Genomic DNA, 24572 nt, shown 5'->3' on the forward strand with positions numbered 1-24572 from the left:
TTTGTGACTGTGTGGGTTTCCCCAAGATGCTCTGGTTTCCAACCACATCCCAAAGAGGTCCTGGTAGATCAACTGGCCACTGTATATTGCTCCCAGTGTATGTGCATAGCGAGAGAATCAGGAGGGATCTGATGGACATGGGAGAGAGAATGGGTTACAGAGAAGCAAATGGGAGAATGGGACTACTATTCTGGAGTCATTTAAGTAGGTCATATGCTTCCAAGTCTTCAGAGCTATAGTTACCAAAGCTGGACACAAATACTTCCCAAAGCAATAGTTCACTGCCTTCCAGCTTTAGTTTAGGATAAAGCAACCTTTCAAAATCACAAGACAAAATTCTGGAAAAGCTCAAAGAATAATACAGAAATAGTGGAAGCAGAGGTAAGGATATCCACCCATTGATGGGTCACTGCAACTGCCGATGCAATACTGCATTGTCAGTCTTTAATATGGGACTTTAAACTGATGCTGCCTGCTCCTGAAATAAAGTTTGGGAGGTATGTATGGGATTAATGTAGTTCTATCAGACACTAAAACTGGAATTTTCATACTATTCTGATTCAATAATAATCTACACACATAAACTTTACTGCTTAGTAGGTAGTTTAAGGGTCAGAGAATACTTTTTTAATGTAATGGATGCAAGATACAGGAAGAAATGATGAAAATCCTTTTATAAAAAACACAGGGAGGGGTTGTGATCTGGAATTTATGGATTCTAAGGGGTTTAGAAACAGAGTTAATGAGGGCTTTCAAAAGAGAATTGTTTATATCCCTGATGGGAAGTAATGTGTCGTGCTACAGGGGGAATTGATAGACTGAGTTTGCATGGACTCAGTGAACCAAACAGGCTCTTTCCCTGCCATAATAATATCATGTTTCTAATTACCATCTGTGATAAGAACAAGCTAAATTCTAAAACATCCTCTTCCCAAGCTGGTTCTGTGATAGACTGCTCTAGGAAATGGTCCCAAATACTTTACATAAACTCATTTATTTGCCAAATGTATTTATTACAGGCAATTAGATATGTATCTGAAGGAAAAAAGAGTAAAAGACACAGTGACAGAGGTGAGATCTTTTAAGAAAAGGCAGGATTGTTGAGCCTCTTCTCACCACTGTCCCACATGCCTTCTCCCACAGTTTGTCTCTCCTTTTCTCTTGAAGCAGCTGCATATTGATCATATGCTGATCGTGAAGTGTCTGGAACTATCCTCAGGTGAACCCGGGCAGTTTTAGCAAGCAGGTGGTTTATACTGCTGAACCTCATTCTGTTCACATGAGCACAACTGCCAGCATGTGCCCCTGGTCCATAGTTAACCTCAGCACTGGTTGCTTCTTCACACTTCCTTAGTTCATTGTTACAAAGGTAACAATGGTGCTCCACCCGCTACCCCTGTTTTAAGATCTTGGTTACATTTATTCTTCTTAGGTAACCCCTTGGAGTCAAGGATGATTTGCTTCCACCCCAGGTTATAGGTGTTGAGATGTCTGATGATAAGACATCTTTATTAGTCACATGTACATGGAAACACACAGTGAAATGCATCTTTACGTAGCATGTTCTGGGGGCAGTCCGCAAGTGTCGCCACACTTTCGGAGCCACCATAGCACGCCCACAACTTCCTAACCCGTACGTCTTTGGAATGTGGGAGGAAACTGGAGCACCCAGAGGAAACCCATGCAGACATGGGGAGAACATACAAACTCCTTACAGACAGCAGCTGGAATTGAACCTGGGTCACTGGTGCTGTGATATCATTATGCTAACCGCTACACTTGTCCTTGAGGCCAATGTGGGACCTTCAGACTCTGGGGCAGATGAGTCTTGATAAAGTGGGTGTTTGGATAGTTACGAAGTGGTCAGAAGGACGTTTTCATCAGGCTTCTGTGTGCTCCCAATGAAAACACTGATGCTTGTCAATGCCAGGTCAAATGCACCTTCTCCATTTTCAGCCAGAGGCCAGGAACTCTTCAGTGGGGATGTTATACTTTATCAAGGGTTTTTTGAGTGCTTCAGGAATCGGGCATGCAAATTATGTGGCTTGCCCCATCAGAGCTGACAGTGTAATTCAAGCCTCAATGCTGGGGATATTGGCCCAGGAGAGAACCCCGATGTTAGTTTGCTTATCCTTCCAATAGATTCGGAGGATTTTGTGGAGACATTGGTGGTATCACTCCAGTGTTTGATGTAGCTACTGCATCTTAGAAGAATAAAGGAAGACAAGGTCTGCTACTACCAAGGAGACCATGTTTTTAGTGTTGACATTGCAGTCTTGATCTTCAAACACTTCTTCTCAAATGGTCAAAGGCTGACTTGGCTTACTTAAAGCAATGGTGCATCTCATCATTGATATCTGTTTGCACTGAGAGGCATTTCCCAAGTTGTGGGATTTTCCAGAGTCTCACTGTGAACTTTTATTACTGGAGGGAGTGTTGTACAGTAGGTGCTGTTTGGTAGAGGATCTTTGCTTTGCAGAAGTGCAAGGCCCTTTCTCTTGTAGATCCCAGTGACTGAGTCAATGATGACACAGAGGTCAGTGTCCAAACGTGCATAACACATGCTTCATCCCTACTGCAGCTCAATGCCTGAAGCTGGGGTGAACTTGGTTCAGGAATGAAGGCTAAAGTTTTCCATTTGTCCTGCAGATTAGCTCTGCTCCAGCAGAAAGCCTGCTGGAGATGGGGTATACTAGTGCAGTGAAAAATAGTGAGAAAGTGAAAAATCAAAAAAACTGCAGATTCTGGAAATCAAAAATTAAAAAATATGCTGGAAACACTCAGAAAGTCAGATCACATCTGTTGGAAGAGAAACAGAGTTAACGTTTCATGTCGAAGACACTTTGTCTCATGTTAACTCTGCTTCTCTTCCCACAGCTGTGGCCTTACCAGAACAGTGACAAAATGCTGGGGCGATGATGTAGCCTTGCTTGGCATCAGTGTATATGGTATTGTATTCTACTACCATCAATTTATTGAGAAGAACCTCAAATCCCATCAAGGATGTTAGGATGTTCTGGAACAAGACATCAGTAGCAAGCCACCACAGGTCGAATCTTCACCGAGGCCTCACTATGCCACCGTTACGAGATGGGGAGAGTCAGCTCAATTGGCCCTTGGCATGCAGCCCAGGTAAGGCCTGACAGGCAGAGACCAGGTGCAGCAAGTACAGGTGACAGGGAAGATCCTTCTTAATTCAACCCACTGCTGATGGCTGGAGAACAAGGTTTATTTCTCTGCTCTTCTCTGTAATGATGCCATAAGGTCTTTTACATCTACTTCAAAGCTCAGAAATGCCCTTCAAAAGTAAGTACTTAATCATACAGTACTCCCTCAGTACTGCCCCAGAACTTCAGCCTGTGTGCTCAATTCTTTAGAGCGGTACTTGTACCCACAAGCTTCTGCTTTATGGAAGTGTGATAAACAACTGAGCCACAACTGACACTTAGATTAACAGCATTATTGTTTTGCATCCTAATACTGTTATTTTGTTCATTAATTTAACTATGCTCAATGGAAAGTCCTGGTTCCAATGAAAAAAACAACTTAAAATACATGAAGAAAACCTGACTTAATCTGCCAGAATCCAAGGAAGATTTATAACAGCGTCATAATTTTGGTGGAAGCTTTAAAATGGTAGAAATATCTGTCACAATCATTATTTCAAATGTTAGTGTGAGATCAGGTAAAACCACACATACATTTCTTTTATTAAAACCTTAGTGCTCAGTGATAAATAGCTCTATCTTTCAACATGTTGATTTTTATCCTTTGGCTGTACTAATAATAGAGCTAAGTTTAAAGAGCAGCTGATTCTTAAGTTAACATTTTAGCTGTATCTTTTTATAAACAAATATACATTGAATGATGTTCTTGCAATGCTCTGCCCAATACTTTAAAGCATTGCTTAATGTATGAAATACTGTGTTTTAATCTGTACAGGTCTAATTGAGTGCATCTTACATTCAAACAAGATCAAGATATCAGACTCCTACAGAAATTCTAGACAGCAATTTTTCACAAGGGGGTTAATTATTCACTCCAGCCCATGTTAGAGTCAGCCAATGGATTTTCATAAGTATGTTTCTGTTCAGGAAGGATATGGTTCATTTACAGGAAGTGCCACATAATTATTGAAAGGGAAATTACGTTTTAAAAATCTAGGATCCCAAATCCGCCCCAAGATGTAGGCAAAGTGATAACAGTAGCCACTTAATAAAACTGTGGAGAGAAGTCATCTATAAATTAGTAAATATCAAGATAAAAACTAATCTTGAAAAAAAGAAATCAATTACTGGCATTTTATTTGCTGAAAAACAGTCCTGCCAAGAAATTTCAGTACAAATGAGACAACTCAAAATGTTTATTCACTTGACCTTTAATATTTAACAAATAACCCAAGGCTCTGTACATTTCTTCATTTTCATAATTTGACGGAGAAAAAATTTTTGTCAGTAGCAACAAGATCTGGTACGTCACCAAAGAATACAAATTCCTTCTGACCATGTGTACAGTCATCTAGATCTAAAATGAAAGACAAAGTAGAAAAGTTGCTGTGTTAATGTAGCTCCCAACCTTTTCCCCTCCTAGGAATAAAAGAAAATTCAATTGAAAAATGTTTTTCATTGCAAGTCATAATACTTTATATAGGAACCAAAGGGGCTGCCAATGACAGCTGCATGGATTTGTAGATGTTCGGCATGTCCACAGAATTTGCAGTCACCAGTCTGGGAGAAAACCCATTGAAAACTGACCTGCATGAGATATCTCCCAGCAGATCCTGCTAAAATCACAGCACAAAGTGTAAAACGATACACTTGAAGTCTAATGATTTGTCCTTCACCTTCTTGATTCCACTTCTACCATGCTCAGTTTGTATCACATAATGGTATGACAACTAAAGCCAAAGTAAAAAAGATAATCAGTCTGATACTGCAAATAAAGTCGATATTAACAAATTAAAATTGCTAATTCTCCTCTCTTTGACTAATCCCCAGGTGTGATTTCGTTGGTGCCGTTCACCTTGTATTTTGCCACAATGATCCTTAGCCACGAGCAAGTTTTTCAGGTGCAGAAATGTCGTCGTCCAATATTCAAACACACCAGTCTGAGTTAGAGAATGCTAAAAGTTCACACAGTGTATTGCTGAGGAACTTTTCCCTGAACACTCCTGACTCGTTTTGCAAAGACAAAGCCTGGGTTTCTATTAAAGCCTGTAACTGACTGAAACAGTTTCTATGAGTCTCCAAAACTCAGAGAATTCAAAACTCTTAAAATTGAGGTGAATGATTAAAAATTAATTTAATTGAATTTACTTGTGGAAAAACCACATTGAAAACATTAAACTGAAGTAAAATAATTAAAATATTACTTATCTATTTGTCTTCTCAAAGCTGAGAATCCCTACTGAAATGAATTGGGGTCTCTGATCCTATGGCAGGTCTAAATTGGCATTGGATCAGAGAGGCGTTGGGAATCCCAGGAAGGCTAGGCTCCACTTCTAGACTCCACCTGGAGTCCAGTGACAGTCTAACAGATGCAGCTCTACCCATCGCTTAGCAAGTCTTAGACTTGCAGAAGGCTCATGGGAAACCTGGGACTTACTGGACTGAATGCCAGCAAAGATTCACCATGTTGTACTGGATATTCTGTACAAAGTTTCACAAGTGCAGGAACAATGAACCAGCTTACCTTCCCAGTGTTTTTTTTAAAAATGAATTCAGTTTCAAGAAGCTAGTAATAATGGAAATTGTCAGTCACTGTTGTACTCTGTGAAGTTTAATCAAAGAAAACACATTGGCCTGGAATTTCCAGAGATTAACAAAGGGAAATGCGATAAAAGGGAAAATTCTCATTTCCCAACATCAGTTGGTGCCTGAAACAAAAACAGAAAATGCTGGGAAAACTCAGCAGGTCAGAAAGCATCTGTGGAAAGATAAACAGTCAATGTTTTGGATCTGTGACTCTTCATCAGAACTGGGAAGTAGAGAGATGCAAGTTAGTTTTCAGTGAGAGAGAAAGTGGGGGAGGTATGCCTAGAACAAAGGATATGTCTGTGATAAGAAGAATTGAAATGGCCCATGGTGAAAGCTATCAGCACATTAAGTTTCTAGTCTGTGTAATGAGTAAGGTGCTGAGATTTGCCCAGCAGGCTAGATTTACACATGTAAGAAAATAAGAAAACAGAAAATGGAAGATGTGGAAAAACAAAGCAAGTCAAGCAGCATCTGTGGAAAGAGGAACAGTTTATGTTTCAGATAACGGGAGCCTCCATCAGACCCGAGAAAGACAAAAATAAGTTTATTGCAGCAAAATGTGGGTGAAAACCAGGGAATTTCTCTGATAACGTGAACACATATGGCAGATGGGATAAGGTTCATGACTGGTAAGGGGGTTAAGGGTTACCGGGAGAAGGGGCGGTGGGGGGGGGGGGGGGGGGGGGGGGGGTTGGTAGTGGGGGAGAATGGGGATGAAAAAATAAAATCAGCCATGATTGAATGGCGGAGCAGACTCCCTGGCCTAATTCTGCTCCTATATTGTATGGTCTCGGGTACAATGGTTGTGTAATATGTTGCTGACACCCCAATTCTTTTTGATGGGGATTCTTGGCTATTGGACAAGGAGGCAACAAATTGCAAGAAGTGTGGACATTGTTTTTAAATGGAGGCAGAAGAGACTGCAGATGCTAGAAGCTGGAGCAACAAATAACAAGGAACTCAGTGGGTCAAGCAGCACCTGATGCAGGGTTTCGACCTGAAATGTCAACAGTTCCATTCCCCTCAGAAACGTAGTTAAAATGTTTTTTTTGAGCAGTTTTTGGAATTGGTTTCCACTGTAAATATCTTTCTTCAAGAAAAAAAACACAACACTGATCTAAAAACAATACTCAATGTCTGTCACGTTACTCAGTTATTGATATAGGGATTAAATGCATTGTGCCTCCTAAACTGATGTAATTTGAAGAAAAAAAGGTCATTATTGTGTGTTGCAGGCCTTGCCCTAAAAGTTTATGATATCATTTCACACTACTTAAATTACTACCCTGTAATTCATTGTAAAGAATGTGTACCCAGCCAGAACAAAATACTGACACCTTCAAAGTGGAATTTTCATCAGTCAGACAAAAACACTTACTAACCATGGCTGTTATCTGAGTGAATCACACTGGCTCTGAATTCTTGGAACTACTTTGAGGCATCATAAATTGACAAAACTTCTAGCCAAGAACAGCTTTCTGATAACCATTTGAATGAGATGTGACAGCAACCCAGTACCTTAAAAAGTTTTCTCCTATTAAATGTAAAATAAAAACTACCCATTTATTGACAATAATACCAACCTTTTATTTTTTACGGAGCTTCTTTATGAAGGTTACTTCATCTCGATTCCTTATTCCATAACTGCAAGTGAAAAGTGTACACTTTAGGATTTTTTGCTAAGCATGATTTCTAGTCTATGCTAGGAAATGTACATGCATCAATTGAAGAGCCAGCTGAGAACCAGGCACGTACACTATGCAGTATATTGTTCCTTTATAACAGTCATTGCATATTTAGTTATGGCTTCCATTTAACAAAATAAACAACGGCAAGATTGGCCTTAACCTTATGATCTTTAATGGAAAAAAGGGGATTTCTACTCGTGTTTTTGATTTATTTTATTAGGGTTAATGAATAACATTCAACCCTACTGATCCGGTCACACTATTCCAATAACATCAAACTACAGCAAAGTTCAGCTGACTAACATTTACTTTTGAAGTTTATAAGTTCTCTTTACTTCTTCTGAACCATTCTATTTTTTGTGAGAATAGAAAATGTATTATAATTTAATGAAAACATTCATTTGTGAGATTGTTTTTATTTTTGCTGTATGTCTCACATTTATGATTGATCTGGTTAATTATCTACTAACAATGAACAACTATCCATTTGAGCTATGCTTGGAGAGAATTTTATAAGTTACTAATTTCAATTTTTCCAGTGGACGAGAAGGGGAAAGCAGGCAGTACATCTACCCTCTTGCAGTTTAATTAATTTTATATGCTGATGAATTGAAGTATATCAATCCTTTGAAGCAGGCTCAGTAAAAGAAGTAGGTTTTCAGTGTACAAGCGCTGGTAATGACTTTCTAGCCAACTTGGCTCACTAATGGGTCCTCTCAGATAAACCTGTCACTGAACCCACTACACATTTTTAGATAATCTAATAAATCAATGCCCAAAATGATAGGGTGGGCTTAGTGGGGACTTTACTTGTGCAGTATCGAGAAGCTTGTGGGATTTCAACCGGTGAAACTCTAGTCCTTAATTCTCATTTATAGACATAGGGAGATACAGCACAGAAACATGTCCTTCAGCGCCAACTATCAAACATCCATATCCAAACTAATCTGACCCTAATGCATTTATTCTCTCCATGTTCCCATTAACTTCCACCCCCACACCCCCCCCACCCACCCACCCCACCCCCCCAAATTCCACCACTCATCTATACATCATAGGCAATTTGCCATGACCAATTAACCTACCAATCCACATGTCTTTAGATGTGGGAGGAAACCAGAGCACTTGGGGAAAACCTGTGTGATCATAGGGAGGATGCGCAAACTCCACAGAGACAGCACCGGAAGTCAGGATCAAACCCGGGTAACTGGAGCTGTGAGGCAGCAGCTCCACTAGCTACGCCACTGTGCCACCCATGTCAATTTGAATCTATTGTTTGATTTGAACCATTTTAGCATGGTGAATCGTTCCTGCACGTCAGATGTTTCTATTTTATTTCATCCAATCTGTTATCATGTCTCCTATCATTTTGTCCATCTGGGAAGTGGGAGTGCTTTACATGGCTCTGTATCACCCACACAGAGACAATGGGGCAAATGGACTTTTGATGCACTGTAAGATCCTTTTGTTCTATTTCTTTTCGCAGTGCTAAAAAAGTGGAAGGAACTTAGAGAGCTGAGAGAAAATGGGGCAATCTTAGCTTTTAAAACAAAAACAGAAGATGCTAGATATACTCAGTAGGTCAAGGGGAAAGGGATTAAAAGGTAAGCATGAGGAAAAGGGAACTTTTCAGTTCTGAAACAGGGTCTTTGACCTGAAACATCAACTCTGTTTCTCCTCCCACAGATGCAGCCTGACCTGATGAGTATTTCTAGCATTTCCTATTTTTGTTTTATATTTCCAGCATTTGCAGTTTTTTCTAATTTTCAAAATCTTAACATTTAGCCTTTTCTGATAGCATATTTAATATTTTTGTACCTTGTCAAAGAATTTCAATATCCATCTGGCAATACAAGTGATAGCCTTGTATTTTGCCTCCCTGTTATTTTCTGATACAAATTTCCCTTTTGCTATCACATGATCTTTGGAAACATAAGTGAACTTCTAGAGTTTTGAAAGACTGTTGAAGAACCACTCACCAGGGATCAGGCACAAGAGGAAAATGTCATATTGTTAAATTTATTAATACTTACTCTTTGAGTTTCATTTTATCATCAGCTAGCTTCTCTCCATTAAATGTTAGGTGGTATGTCCGCCAGATATATTTCCTAAAAAACCATTGAGCAAAATATCAAAAAAGTTCAATTCAGAACACAATATTATGATAGAATTCATTGCTTTCAGTTCTTCTACATACTAACAAGATTATATTAAACACCATGAAAAAGAACTCAGCTCTTCACTTTGTTTATTATACAAAATTGGATAAACTCTGAAGGAAAAAAAATGCAGAGCCATGAGGAAAGTGCAAGGAACTAGAACAAACTAAACAGGTCTATCTTTGTGGGCTAAATGTCTGTATGATGCCATGAAATGAACCTCACTATGATTCAAGCTTGTATCTGGAATGCAAATTTAAACAAATTAATGTCCTTGGAATGAATAGGTTCCAATTTCTGAATATTACGAAGATAATTTCCTGAGAAATTACTCATTTCAGGGCTCTTAAGAGGAATACAAATATATGTAATCCAAATCAATGACCACCTATTGTTTACAAAGCACTTATGGTTCTTTTACCAATCGCTATAAAGTCTGATCTTCAGTTACCAACCCCTCAGTCAAGGAAATTGTTTTCATTATTTTCTCACCTCTTTCAAATCTTCGCTAAGACTCCACTGCTTAAAACAACTCCAGCATCAGTACATTTGCATTCCTGTAAGCAGCATCCCTTTAAAGCCTTTCTAGTAATTCAAATCCATGTCCTCTCCAACCCCTTCACATGCTTTCCAGAGTGTGGTGCCCATTAGTTACAATGCTCTTGCTGCGGTGTACCTATGCCTCAACAGGTGTAGCACAACCTCCTGGTTTTCACATTCTGCATTTCCATTTTTAAAGCTAACATCCCATATGCTTTATCAGTAGCATTGTTAAGCAGTCCTTCCACCTGCAAAGATTTGTAAATAACATCCACTGGTTCCTATGTTCTTTCATCTTCTTTAAAATCGTACAATTTAAGCTTATATTATCTCTATTTTTCCCCGCTGAAATATATTAACTTGCAATTTTCTCTGTGGAATTTCATTGGCCAATTACCCAGCCATTTGACCAGGTTAACTATCTGCTCCTAAAGTCCGGTTACTATCTTCTTCGCTGTTTATTCTGCTTCCAAGTTTCATGTCATCTACAAATTTCAAGTCCGTCACATACAGCAAAAACAAGCGGTCCAGGTACTCAACCCTGGGCAACCCCACCAGTCTTTACTTCCTATGTCATAGACAATTTTGCACCCTTGTTACAACTATCTGTTAATCCACGAATTTCAATTAATCTAGTAAATCTTTTTTGTGGTACTTTATCAAATAACTTTAGAAAGTCCATGTACTCAGCAATGCCCTCATCCACACTCTTCCCTACCTCATCAAAAATCTCAATCAAGTTGTTAAACATGATTTACTTTGCCTTTTTAATAAATATTTCCCAAGAGACTGTCAGGGACAAAGAATGTGAGATTAAATGTTAGAGTTACCGACCATATCCCCACATCAAATTATCACGACAAGTTTCCTCTAGTTGTCATTGTTCAGCAAGGATCTACAAATTATTAAGGCCCTTCAGTAAGGGTCTAAAAATTAAGTTTTTTTTAGGCACAAGGTTAGAAAATAAACCAGAGTTAAAACCTTGTAGATTCAAATTATTAACTCTTTTGATACATCCAGTTTTGAATTAAATCTGCAACTAGTTATCAATCAATATATGAAGGTATCATTTTTAAAGCGAAATTTTTTAAAACATGATCTAAAATGGGCAAGAAGGATGTGGACCTAACACAGGCAAGAGGGATTACTGTACATGGATTCGGTGAGCTGAAGAGCCCATTTCCATGACTTTGTAACGTGCTGGCTCGTAGAAGATTTTGTTTTCAACAATATGCAAATAATTTTTAAGTGATCACTTAAGAATTTTTTTAAAAGTTACAATTAGTGCAATTTTGGAAGCTATTTGCACCCAGATCACTGGATGCACCAAAGCAGGTTTGACATTTGTAGCATTAAATATTGCCAACAATGATTCAAAGCTCAATCCATTTTTCTCCACATATTACTAAACAAACTAGAATATATAATCCTGCCATTATTTCTTTTTGAGCAGCTAATATGGCAATAATTACATAAGTAAGGACTACAGATCATAATTTACCAGCTAATGTACTGTGTTCCTCCTTCTCGTTGTTGCTTCAGTTGGACATATCTCTGAATAGCCTTTTTCAAATCCAGAACAGTTTCATTTTGAATTACAACAACAGCTGAAGGGAGAAAGCAAGGATTATGTGGTAGCATAACATATAGCTGTTTAGAATATACCTTTGCCATGAATCATATATATCAGTGTCTTGCATTCACTTTATTAATGTTTTGGCTGTGATGCTATAATGAAAATGGTAGTTTTATAAAGCAGATTGCTAGCAAGGTCCAGCATAATTCCTTTCTTTTGTACTAGAGCTAGATAGCGGCCATGAGGCTTCATATAATGGACTACGGTATTCCTTCAATCTCTTTGCTTTTTCTCTCTTTTTCAATCTTTTTATTAGTTTTCAAATTAATACACATTAATATATAACATCGATGTTTGTACATGTAATACAAAGAGATCGGAAGAACAATCATGGCATAGATAATCAGAAAAAATAAAGTATATTAAAAAAATCTGTAGATCCAACGATCTCTTAGTGAATGAATATAATATACAAGAAAGAAAAGAAAAAGATTTATTATAAAATATAAAAAAGAAAAAAATCCCCAAAATAATAAGAAAATTTATAAACAGTATATCAAACCAAACTAAGCTAAAGAAAAAAAAAATTCAAAAAAAAACAAACAGAAAAAAAAACTGGACTAAAATTTCTCAGTAGAAACAGAGCAATATTATGTCGTCAACTCCATTCCTTTAAGTTGAAAGGTTATTACAAGGGGATCTATATCATGTGAAAATATTGAATAAATGGACTCCAAACTTCCTCAAATTTAAGCGAAGGATCAACAGTACCACTCCTAATTTTTTCCAAGTTTAAACATGATATAGTTTGAGAGAACCATTGAAAAGTAGTAGGGGGTATTGGATCCTTCCATTTAAGCAAAATGGATTGTTTGGCTATTAATGTAATAAAGGCAATCATACGGTTAGCGGAGGCAGATAGATGGCCAGACTCTATCCTTGGTAATCCAAAAATTGCAGTGATAGGATGAGGTTGTAAATCAATCTTCAATACATTTGAAATAATGTTAAAAATATCTTTCCAATATTTTTCCAAAAGAGGAAAGGACCAAAACATGTGTGTCACAGAAGCCACATTCGATTTACATCTGTCACATATAGGATTTATATATTGATAAAAACGGGCTAGTTTATGTTTTGACATATGGGTCCTGTGAAGCTTTGCTTTTTCAATGATTATTGAAATGGAGCTGGGACCGAAAAGGCAAACAGAAACTAACCTTACTCTCTCTGAATAAATAATCGAGCTCCCTGGGATTCAATCATAGCTAGAATCTTTATCTTAATTTACCCCAGATTTAATTTTCAGTAATAATATAGTCATACTGAACAAGTTACAGCTGTAGGTTTAATAATAATAAAAAAAAACACTTACGCATAATTTCACCATCTCCTTTCTTTACTTTCACAGTCATTGCCTGCCCATATTCGAGAGCTATCTGTGAATTTATCTCTTCCAAAGTAACCTGAATAAAAACAACATTTAAGTTATTAATAATGATAAATCTCATCTTGTATCTGCATAATCACATGCTGGCATTTCCATAGAAAGGGGTTAAGGTAAAGTTTCCTTTCAATGTTGGCTCTTTACAGGTTTTACAAAGAAATTAAATTGCTAAACTCTCAGCATGCATGTCATAAATCAATTTACTGGTATTTGTTCCTATTTTCAGCTTATGATTATTAAGAGATACAACAGCAGTTGACATGGCATAAACTAGCAAGAAAGAAACTGTGGAGCACCAATGTTTACAAGCAAATTTGCAAGCATCCTTGAACTGCCTCCAGGAAATATATGTGAAAATAAAACTAATTATCTATTTCAGGTCAGTGCTATCATACAAGATGTGTGTAGTGTGAGCCAACTCCTTCAAAGCTAAACTCAGTTTTGTTTGTTTACAGAAGTGATCTTATTTCACTTAATTCAGAAAAGGAATTTACAGGAGATTTAAATTACAGGAGTTAACATCTTTGAGCCCAGCTGTATAAATAATAAAGTAAAAAAAGGGGAGCTTTGGCCTGGAACCATTGAATGTTACAGCATAGAAGGCCATTTGACCCATTGTCTCTGTGCTGGATCTTTGTACGAAATGTTTTTCCTCAAATTTCACCAAATATTGCCAATTATTTTTGGCCACTGACTCAGTTAGCAGGGATGAGAGTTTCTCCCTAGGCACACTATTAAAACCTCTCAGAACTTTGAACAACTTAAGATTTCCTTATCCTTCCTTGTTCTAACCAACCCTCATTTCTCTACATACCTGAAAGCCATCATCTGTGGAATCCAGGACAAACCCACTCCGACCTTGACATTTTTCCTAAAGCATTCTACTGTAATTGTATGTAATTATTATGCCTAAGTAATAAAGGTTCAGCAAGACTTTCTGGCCTTTGGATTCATGCTCCTAATTATGGAACCAAGAATCCAAATAATTCTGCACTGCTCTACCAGCTTGTCCTGGCACAATTAAAAAGTATTTCAACATTCTCAACTGAAATACTTTATGGAAATACATTTCTTTTGCATTTTTCCTTCACTGTTTTGGTATATGTTTCATTTTAAATCTGATATTTTCGTCATTGCCTTCGCTGAGGAGATCTCCAAATTTAAGCTAAATGCTCAGGAGACATTTTTTGTAGCCAGTACAAAGAATGCCTCCTGCATATTTTGTTAGTTATCTTGTTCCGATACTGCTGTTTAAGTTCTTAACAAAGATCAAAGACACCCATCTACAGTAACAATAAGATTCCCATTAGTCATGTCCACATCTTAAAAATAAATCTTTAAATTCAATTCTTTATTAAAAAGACTAAGATTAGATTTTGGTTCTCCTCAAGATACACACCTGTACAGGCAGATCACACAGCAGAGGATCCTGAACTATCATAGCCAGACCTTCCTGAAATAGGTCCAAGATTTCTGCATGTGATAACTCTTCCTCCTCTTCTGCTGCTTTCTCTTGACTATAAATCGCAACATTTTCTTCCTCCTTAATGCTGATGGATGGAGATTCCTTCTTAATTTCATCAGTCATCCCAAATCAGCAGATCTTTAAGTAGGATTAGAAGATCACCAAAAAGTTAACATTTTTGCAAATAGCCACACAATACAATTCCATTCTTCCACATATCCAGCAAAAACGCAGAACTAATCACATTAACTTTGTTAATTTGGTATAACTGTTTTCCCTTGAATGAAGTAACTTTGTTTCACTTTATTTTTAGTATGAACTGAGGAATGATTTATACCTAGACCGAACTTCTAACTAAATTAGTTTAAATAAAAAAACCCAGGTAGAAGTTAAGGAACAAGTGATTGCTACAATGGGAGTGGAAGATCATTCTGGGTCTTATATTCACTCATTCATACTCTCTCATTCTCTGCATTGTGCAGATCTGGATTTTTCTCCTTCTCTGATTGGATCTCAAATCTTTCTCTATCTATCCTCTCCGTGAATTTTTAAGTAGTCCAGTGCCATCTCCATCTGATTGTGTCTAATGTTTGCTGTTTTACTCTCTCCTCCATTCCTGGTCTCCTCTTTGCTCCCCATCTCTCCTGTCATTTGTGTGTGTGTGTGTGTTGTTTCATAGTCTCCGTCTCCCCACAACCTCATTCCCCTTCCCCATCAATTCCTCAACCCTTTCTCCAAACTCTTTTTACCAATTTACCTCTTTCTCTCCACTCCACCTACTCTGCTCTTTGCCCACTGCCGAACCCTCCCCATTCTCCACCCCTTACTTCCTCCCTCTCCTTTTCTTGTCTCTACCCCATTCCTTCCCACTCACCATTCCCTTCCCCCTACCATCTCCACTCTCCAATTCCCTCCTTCATTCTCCTTTTCCTGTTCCTACCTGCTGTTCCCTTCACCTCCTCGTATAACTCCTATCCATTTCATCCCTTGTCCATTCATTTCTCCCTTGCACGCTCCTTCCCTCCCCTACTCTCCCTTTCACAGCCCTCCTTCCCCATGCCCTCCCTCCTATTCCATCTCTTCATTTCTCCTGTTCACTCTCCCTTGTCCCCCTTCCTCCATCCCTCTCCTACCTTCTCTTTCACAACTCTCCATCCATATTCTTCTTCCCCCCTTGCTCTCCATTCCTCCCTCTTGCCTTCCTGCCCTGCCCTCCCTATCTCACCCTCCCCCACCCATTCCTCCATACAACCCACCTTCTCCTTCAGCCACATTTCTCTACCCCCTCAACTACTTCCCCAATCCTTTCCACTAATTTCCCCCACTGCTCCCACTCTCATATCCCCCTCCCTTTCTCCCCCATATCAACCCCTTCACTTCAGCCCCCCTCCCCTATCCTACCTAGTCCTTACCCTCCCTAACCCTTCTCTATCACAAAACTCATCCTCCACTTCTCCAACTCCCAGACAACCACACCCTCCCCACTTCCCCTCCATTCCTCACCCTCACTCTTCCTCCCTCTTTCAGCACCCCTCCTGCTCTCTCCCTCCTCCCCCACTGATCCTTCTGATCCCACTCCCTCCCTTCACCCTCCTGCCCCTTTCCCCTGATTTTGTCTCCTAACTCTACCCATACTCATTCACCTCCCACTGCTCCTCCCCATACATTCTCTCCTTCTGCCCCCTTCCATCCTCACATGCCCGCAACAGCCTCCCGCCACACTCCAGCCATTCTTACTCCTCCCTCTATGAATTGTCCACTCTCTCCATTTCAAATTCCGATCCCATTCCCCTTCCCTCGCCCCACTCATCATTCTCCCCCACCCACTCCATTCCTTTTCAATCTGCCTCCAACCCTCCGCCTCACATTCCGTTCTTCCCACTCACTCCCCTCTTCCTAACCTCCCTGCATCTGCCTCCATCATTCCTGACAACAATTTCCAGTCAACTGTCCCCTCCAATCCCAAACCTCCCACTGCTCCCTCCCCTCCTCTTCCCCCTCCCCTCCTATACCCCCTCTTCCCCTTCTACCCCCTCCCCCGCCTCCACTCCCCGCTCCCTCCCTCCCACTCCTCTTCCTCCCCTCTTCTCCCTCCCACCGCCCTCCCACCCCTTTCCCCCTCTCCCCTACCACTATCCCTCCTCCCTCCCCACCCTCCCCCCACCTCCTCCCTCTCCCACTCCCCTCCCCCCTCTTCTCCCCCACCCCATCCTCCCCTCCCCCTCTCCCATCCCCTCCCACCACTCTCCCACCCCCTCCCTCCCCCAACATCCCTCCCTCCCATTCTCTCCCTCCTCCTCTCCCATCCTCCTCCATCCCCATTCCCCCTCTCTCCCTCGTCCCCACTCCCCATCCCCCTCCCACCCCATTCCCCCCTCTCCCCCTCCCACCCCATTCCCCCTCTCTCCCCCTCCCACCCCATTCCCCCTCTCTCCCTCGCCCCCACTCCCCATCCCCCCTCCCACCCCATTCCCCCTCTCCCCCTCCCACCCCATTCCCCCTCTCTCCATCCACCCTCCCACCCCTCCCCCTCTCCTACCCCCCACCCCTCCCCCCTCTCCTACCCATCCCCTCTCTCCCACCCCCACCCCTCCCCCTCCTACCCCCATCCCCTCTCCCACCCCCATCCCCTCTCCCCCACCCCACCCCTCCCCCCTCTCCTACCCCCCACCCCTCCCCCTTCTCCTACCCCCCTCCCTCCCCCTTCTCCTACCCCCCACCCCTCCCCCTTCTCCTCCCCCCCCACCCCTCCCCCTTCTCCTACCCCCCACCCCTCCCCCTTCTCCTACCCCCCCACCCCTCCCCCCTTCTCCTACCCCCCCACCCCTCCCCCCTTCTCCTACCCCCCCACCCCTCCCCCCTTCTCCTACCCCCCCACCCCTCTCCCCTTCTCCTACCCCCCCACCCCTCCCCCTTCTCCTACCCCCCCACCCCTCCCCCTTCTCCTACCCCCCACCCCTCCCCTTCTCCTACCCCCCCCACCCTCCCCCCTTCTCCTACCCCCCCCACCCTCCCCCTTCTCCTACCCCCCCCACCCTCCCCCCTTCTCCTACCCCCCCCACCCTCCCCCCTTCTCCTACCCCCCCACCCTCCCCCCTTCTCCTACCCCCCCACCCCTCCCCCCTTCTCCTACCCCCCCCTCCCCCCTTCTCCTACCCCCCCACCCCTCCCCCCTTCTCCTACCCCCCCACCCCTCCCCCCTTCTCCTACCCCCCCACCCCTCCCCCCTTCTCCTACCCCCCCACCCCTCCCCCCTTCTCCTACCCCCCCACCCCTCCCCCCTTCTCCTACCCCCCCACCCTCCCCCTTCTCCTACTCCCCCCACCCCTCCCCCCTTCTCCTACCCCATCCCCTCTCTCCCACCCCCTCCCCTCCCCCCACTCTCGCCTCTCCCCTCTCCTCCCTCTAATCTCCTCTGGTGCTCCTCTATCACACACCATTTGCGAACGGACAAACGACACAACCCTAAAACTCAGCCGATAAAATAGAATAAAAACACATCTGCCATTGCACAAGAACGAGTGCAACCTCTAGGTCGCTCCCGCGAATCTCTCCGCCGGAAATCTGGGCCGGGCGGAACCAGTCCCCGGGGCACGGTGATCGGCGGAGGACGGAGAGGGGCGGCGCAGCGCGGCGATGCTGCTTTTCTGTCCGACCTGTGGGAACGTCCTGATCGTGGAGGAGGGTCAGAAGTGTTACCGGTTCGCCTGTAACACCTGCCCTTATGTCCACAACATCACCCGCAAAGTGAGGGGAGGGACATACAGGGTGGGGGAGAGAGGGAGGGTGGAGGAGGGGGGAGAGAGGGGGAGGGGAGGGAGAGGGAGAGGGAGGGGGAGGGGAGGAGAGGGGGGGGGAGGGAGGGGGAGGAGAGGGGGGGAGGGAGGGGGGGGGGAGGAGGGGGAGGGGAGGGGAGGGAGGGGAGGGGAGGGGGGGAGAGGGGGGGGAGAGAGAGGGGGGGGAGGGAGGGGGGGGGGGAGAGGGGGGGGAGGGAGGGGGGGGGAGAGGGGGGGAGGGAGGGGGGGGGAGAGGGGGGGGAGGGAGGGGGGGGAGAGGGGGGGGAGGGAGGGGGGGGAGAGGGGGGGGGAGAGGGTGGAGAGGGGGGGAGGGAGAGGAGGGGGAGGGGAGGGGGAGGGGGAGGGAGAGGGAGGGGGGGAGGGGGGGAGAGGGAGGGGGGGAGGGGGGGGGAGAGGGGGGGAGGGGGGGGGGAGAGGGGGGGAGGGGGGGGGGGAGGGAGGGGGGGGGAGGGGGGAGAGAGGAGGGGGAGGGAGGGGGAGGGGGGGAGAGAGGAGGGGGAGAGGGGGAGGGGGGGAGAGAGGGGGGAGGGGGAGGGGGGGAGAGAGGGGGGAGGGGGAGGGGGGGGAGGGGGAGGGGGGGGAGAGGGAGGGGAGGAGGAGGGGGAGGGGAGGGAGGGGGTTGGAGCAAGCGAGGGGAGGGGAGGGATGGGGTTGGAGCAAGGAATGGGAGAGGGAGGGAGGGATGGGGGTGGAGGAAGGGATGGGAGGGAGGGATGGGAGCGAGATGGGAGGAGGAGGGGGGGGAGAGGGAGGGGGGGGAGAGGGAGGGGGAGGGGGGGGAGAGGGAGGGGGGGGAGAGGGAGGGGGGGGAGAGGGAGGGGGGAGAGAGGAGGGGAGGGGGGAGAGAGGGAGGGGGAGGGGGGAGAGAGGGGAGGGAGAGAGGGAGGGGAGAGAGGGAGGGGAGAGGGGGGGGAGAGGGAGGGGGAGGGAGGGGAGAGGGAGGGGAGGGGGGGAGAGAGGGGGGGGAGAGAGGGGGGGGAGGGGGGAGGGTGGGAGAGAGGGGGGAGGGGTGGGAGAGAGGGGGGAGGGGGGGAGAGAGGGGGGAGGGGGGGAGAGAGGAGGGGAGGAGGGGGGGGAGAGGGAGGGGAGGAGGGGGGGGAGGGAGGGGGTTGGAGCAAGCGAGGGGAGGGGAGGGATGGGGTTGGAGCAAGGAATGGGAGAGGGAGGGAGGGATGGGGGTGGAGGAAGGGATGGGAGGGAGGGATGGGAGCGAGATGGGAGGAGGAGGGAGGGAGGGAGGGTGATGGGAGAAGTGAAGGAGGAGAGGTATAGTAAGGCGAGTGGAGATGAGGAAGATACTGGTGAATTTCAGAATTATTAAAACTAGTCCAATAACTTTTCTATCCATAGATTTAAAATGTAGAAGAGTTTAATAAACATTTTGTGGGAAAATGCTGCATTATATTAGAACTGCTGAATTGTGATTAAGGCTTTTTTTCCTCTTTCACTTCCTCAAACTTAAAAAATTCTTACACATTGAAAAACGTTTTGTTATATTTGTTCTTTGTTTTGAAGGTAACCAACAGAAAATATCCTAAACTGAAAGAAGTTGATGATGTATTAGGTGGTGCTGCAGCTTGGGAAAATGTTGACTCTACAGCAGGTATGGCACGTGCTAAACAAAATCGTATTTGGAATTAAGAACTAAGGTGATAACGTGGATTGGACTATTCTGCAATGATCTTCTGAGTTGTTATAGTAATTCAAAAGGATGCATGTGCAAATCTCAGTTTCAGGATTTGAATTTGCTTTTAAATATGGGAATATAAAAACAAAATGTGGTTCTTAAGCTTGTTGATAAAACCTAACTGGATCAAATAATATTTTTCACGGAGCATAACTTTCTGCCTTTAACCGTATGTGATGCTCTTGTCTACGATGTGGTTCACAGTATCTAAGTTGGTCACGCAGTCGAGAGGCACAGTTGCACAGCTAATAGAGCTGCTGCCTCACACTTAATGTCCTGAGTTTAATCCTGACCTTCAGTGGCATCTGTAAAGTTTGCAAATTCTCCCTGTGATTGCACAGGTTTGCCCTCTCATTCCAGAGATGTACAGGTTGGTAGGTTAATTGGCCAAAATAAATTGCCCCTAGTGAGTGGCAAGTTCTGGGCGAGACAAGGGAAATCTGGGCAGAATAAAATGGGATTCTTACAAGTTTAGTGTAAATGGGTGTTTGGTGGCCAGTGTGGACCCAGTGGTCCAAAGGGTCACATTCACCACGTATGAACCCCAAAGGTTCAAGCACTAAAAGATCTTTGTTGGTTGCTTTTAAGATATGGGAATATAAAAATAAAATGTGGTTCTCACATCTTTAGAAGATGGGAAATAAAAAAATGGCAGAGATTCTAAATAATTTTAGATCAATCTTCACAGTAGAAGTCACTTGATAATCAAGGGATTATAGGGAGGGAGAAACTTCAAACAATTTCCTACTAGAGACAACCTACTAGGCAAACTAAAAAGATAAAGGTTGACAAGTCCTCTGGACCTGATGGTCTGCATCCTAAGATCTTGAAGATAAAGTGGCTGCAGAGATAGTGGATGTGTTAGTTGTAATCCACCAAAATTCCCTGAATTTTAGAGCGGTCCTATAGGATTGGAAAACTACAAATGTAACACTATTATTCAATGAATGGAGACAGAAAGCAGAAAGTTACATGACAGCTACCTTTGCTCTATCCTCTTCTCATTCTGTTGTTTGGATAGCCTGATGATTTTGTAGAAACCAGGAGGGTTTTTACAACACTTAGTTTCACAGTCATTATATTAGCTTTTTATTTCAAGTTTATTTAGTTAACTGAATTTAAAGTGACTGCAAAATGTTGAGTGAGACAGATGGATGGGTAGAGCTTGGGATACTCACAAGAAGAGCATTGAAGTGTAGAACTCCCAATACTGGCCTGGGAAGATGTCATTCTAGGCCATAATGGTCTACAAAATCATTGCACCATTCAAGCAATGGATTAAGTATGATAGTGTGTAGCTTTAACTGTTGAGGAGCTGAGGTTCATTTACCTATTATGAGATAAAGCCATTTAGTCGCTCGGGTCTATACTGGCTCTCTGCAGAGCAGTCCCAGAACCATTCCCCTTATTTCTCTCTAACCTATTTCCTTTCACATGATCATTTAACTACCCCTGATTCTCTTGCTACCCATCTTCACAATGGGCAATTTACAGTGGCCATTTAACCTATCATCATATCTTTAGAATGTGGGAGGAAACTGGAGCACTTTTGAACCTGACTCACTGGAGTTGTGAGGCGGCAGCAGTAACTACTACATCACTGTGCTGTTCCCTAAGTCATATTCAGATGATATTTGACCATTTTTCATTTGAATATTTCTAAATCAATTCATTCAACAAAATTCAATTGCATTGATTTTACATTTGGATACTTGTAATTCAGTTAATGGACTTGAAAATTTTCTTTTCTCCAGAATGGATAGGTAAAAAGTTCAATTTATAGTGAAGTCGCCCTTTTTCTTGTTTGGGAGACACTTTGGTTCTTTAATCAAGGCTATAGATCCATTTCTTTGTCAATTTTTCATTCCTGAAATATTTATGACTTAATGAAGTCAAATGTTGTGTTCAAGTTCTATTTCAATAGTGAGCGTAATATCAGTGGCCGCTTTCCAGATCTTGGGTAGGACGCGAAAAGAAATCGTAGCTCAAGAGCATGAGAGTTCACTTGGTGCCCTGATCAATATTTTTTCCTCAACTTCTACTATTGCCAACCCAGCACTGTTTTAGGTTTGGTTGAGCACATTTTGGCTCCATTGTAATCTATAAAAGAACAGCGATTATACTTTATCTCTAGCACATGAAAATATGAAGTGTTAAATCAAGTTTGTTCTTTATTGCAGAGGGTGGGGAATTTCTCCGTGTTTTGTGTGTGTTAGATTTTCTACTTGTGTAAATAGAAAAATGTGAGTACTTTGCAATCTTTTTCTAGGATTTTCCAAGTTAAATATTTGCATTAATACAATGCATCCATCCCTTTCTCCTAAGGCTAATGACTTATTGGTCAATAGATGAAGATTAATTAGCTTTACTATTACATTGATAGAATCCTATTGGTAAAATTGGTTTAGACAGATAAAATAACAAAGCTATACTAATTGGGACTATCATTACTATCCATACAAAAGTAGTTAAGTTTCTATTGCTCAGAAGTAGACTTGATCCCCTTAAGATGATTAATTTTCTCTCTCTGTTTATGCAGAACCATGTCCCAAATGTGAACATCCTCGGGCATATTTCATGCAAATACAAACCCGATCTGCTGATGAACCTATGACTACATTTTACAAGTGCTGCAAACCAGGATGTGGACATCGGTGGCGAGATTAAAATTGCTGCATGGGAACTTTGGACTAAGGATTGAAAGAACTCATTTTGAGTTATATTGAAATGATTAAGCAGAAAACACTGAACTTTCAGCAATAGTTAAGCTATCTGTGAATGTTTGTTTATCCATACTCATTTAAGTTGTAATTCAAGGGTAGTTTAGGTCACCTCAATCTACAAGTAGTTTACAATGCTTGTTTTGTTGCTCCAATGTACATTAAAGTGTCTTGCATATTACTCTCTACACTCTTGACAAATTTCAATTATTTTGATGGATTCTGATATCTTGTTAAGAATTATACTTGGAAAAGTCAGGCTTTTATAGTGCACTTTGTATTAATTTCTGGGTTTTCAATAAAATTGAAGTCAGAATTTTAGAAATTTGTAGCCCAGATCCCAGCCACAAATGAAACTACTTGGGTTCATTAGCCATAGCCTTGAAGGTTAGGCTCTTCAAACTCATGCAGGGGCTCTAAGTGTGAGAGTTTCAGTCTTAGCAGTTATAGCATGATCTCCCTGATCTTTTATTCCATGTCTTAACTGATAATTGCAAGAATTCTACCTGTTGTTTGATCCACATTTGTTTGTGTACCTTCAGGGCTCAGTAGCTTGTCAAAATCCTGATCCATTGCCATTTACCAAACATCACTAGAAAGTGGCAACACACACCTGTAGCCAACCATGCTTAGAAAATGAGGGTCTTCATTATTTTCTCCCTTGTTTCGGTTAAGAGTCCATGATACATTTTGCTTGGCCAGATGATTTACTTGAAGTGCAAGGTCCTTTAATGTTTATTTCCAACATTCAATTCTTCAGTATGAATGCATCATTAGGAATATGCTGTCATTTAAAATTAAGTTGATCCAATCTTGGCTTATCCTGTTTTTCCTGTTCCTCAAACATTAGACTGAGCTAGATTTTTGACCTGTAATCTTTACATTCAATGATTCTTACGCCCCCCCCCCCCCCCCCAGAAAGGTCTTGGGCAGAGAATTCCAAAGAAAGCATACAGAAGAAATTCTGTATTTCTATCTTAAATTGTATTAGAGTAAGGGATAACCAATATCCTCTAGATTCCTTTGGGGTGAGGGAGGGGGGAGAGTGAGGGAGAGAAAATAACTTTAGCATTTACCTTGCCATGACCCACCAAGATCTTATTTCCATCTCAAACTCCAATGACAAGTTCCCTATGCTCAACCTTATCCTAGGCTTCAACCTGAAGGTTCTCTGAATTGGTTCCACAAGGAAAATCCTCCTTAAGACCAAAACCATACACAGTATTCCAGGCAAATTCAAATTTGCCTTTCTAATTATTTCTTGCACCCACATGCTCTTTTGTCATGTAAATAATGTTCATGATTCCTTTGAATTAAAATTGCAAAGTTTATGAAATTACAATTGTTGCTTCAGTACACTCTCCCACACCCACCTTTTCTTTCTCAAGTTTATTCCCCAAAACCAAGCTTGCCTCCTCTTGGTCAACATGCTATGTACGAATTAATGTGTCCTCCAAATGAATTTAACAAATCCTCACCTTATACACTGGATTCACCTAACGTTCCTAATTTACAAGGTTTTTGCACTCTACAAATTTACCTATATATTTCTTTCATCTCCCTGACTGCTTTTGGGGTCTATAGTACATACTGGTAATGCAATTCCCTCAATTTGTTCCTTAGTTCAACCTGTACAAGCTGTCCCATGGTTATAAGTGGCCAATTTAATACTAACAAGTTCCCATAATATTAAATTCAAGTCTGATGTAAATAAATGTTAATTTCTACAAACAGTAA

The 24572-nt window shown here is 42.6% G+C and overlaps 2 protein-coding genes across 4 annotated transcripts; one reads left to right on the plus strand and one right to left on the minus strand.

The window, feature by feature from the left end:
* Positions 1–4362: 4362 nt before the first annotated feature.
* On the minus strand, positions 4363–18392 carry snrnp25 (small nuclear ribonucleoprotein 25). 3 transcript variants are annotated; one of them, XM_052021510.1, is made up of 7 exons: positions 18288–18392; positions 14566–14769; positions 13095–13185; positions 11645–11750; positions 9478–9552; positions 7340–7400; positions 4363–4524 (listed from the first exon to the last, which is right to left on the minus strand). In XM_052021510.1, the coding sequence occupies exons 2-6, from the start codon at positions 14752–14754 to the stop codon at positions 7343–7345; spliced, it is 519 nt and encodes a 172-aa protein (XP_051877470.1). In that variant the 5' UTR covers positions 14755–14769; positions 18288–18392; the 3' UTR covers positions 4363–4524; positions 7340–7342. The 3 variants fall into 3 exon arrangements, with proteins under 3 accessions (XP_051877470.1, XP_051877469.1, XP_051877468.1); XM_052021509.1 differs by having other exon boundaries at positions 18160–18298; XM_052021508.1 differs by lacking the exon at positions 18288–18392 and adding an exon at positions 18069–18189.
* polr3k (polymerase (RNA) III (DNA directed) polypeptide K) lies at positions 18190–23023 on the plus strand. The gene is made up of 3 exons (XM_052021511.1): positions 18190–18378; positions 19944–20031; positions 22655–23023. The coding sequence occupies exons 1-3, from the start codon at positions 18268–18270 to the stop codon at positions 22780–22782; spliced, it is 327 nt and encodes a 108-aa protein (XP_051877471.1). The 5' UTR covers positions 18190–18267; the 3' UTR covers positions 22783–23023.
* The last annotated feature ends 1549 nt before the right edge of the window (positions 23024–24572 follow it).

The sequence above is a fragment of the Pristis pectinata genome, chromosome 8 (genome assembly GCF_009764475.1).
Source record: "Pristis pectinata isolate sPriPec2 chromosome 8, sPriPec2.1.pri, whole genome shotgun sequence".
Taxonomy (NCBI): domain Eukaryota; kingdom Metazoa; phylum Chordata; class Chondrichthyes; order Rhinopristiformes; family Pristidae; genus Pristis; species Pristis pectinata.

What these genes read in the sequence shown, in the direction of transcription:
- snrnp25 (XM_052021510.1), bottom strand. Translation starts at nt 14,754, where the DNA reads ATGACTGATGAAATTAAGAAGGAATCTCCATCCATCAGCATTAAGGAG. An exon ending in TGTGTGATCTGCCTGTACAG is followed by an intron (nt 13,186 to 14,565) that starts GTGTGTATCTTG and finishes GTTTTTATTCAG; the next exon opens with GTTACTTTGGAAGAGATAAA. An exon ending in AGGAGATGGTGAAATTATGC is followed by an intron (nt 11,751 to 13,094) that starts GTAAGTGTTTTT and finishes TTCTCCCTTCAG; the next exon opens with CTGTTGTTGTAATTCAAAAT.
- polr3k (XM_052021511.1), top strand. Translation starts at nt 18,268, where the DNA reads ATGCTGCTTTTCTGTCCGACCTGTGGGAACGTCCTGATCGTGGAGGAG. An exon ending in TCCACAACATCACCCGCAAA is followed by an intron (nt 18,379 to 19,943) that starts GTGAGGGGAGGG and finishes TTTGTTTTGAAG; the next exon opens with GTAACCAACAGAAAATATCC. An exon ending in AAATGTTGACTCTACAGCAG is followed by an intron (nt 20,032 to 22,654) that starts GTATGGCACGTG and finishes CTGTTTATGCAG; the next exon opens with AACCATGTCCCAAATGTGAA.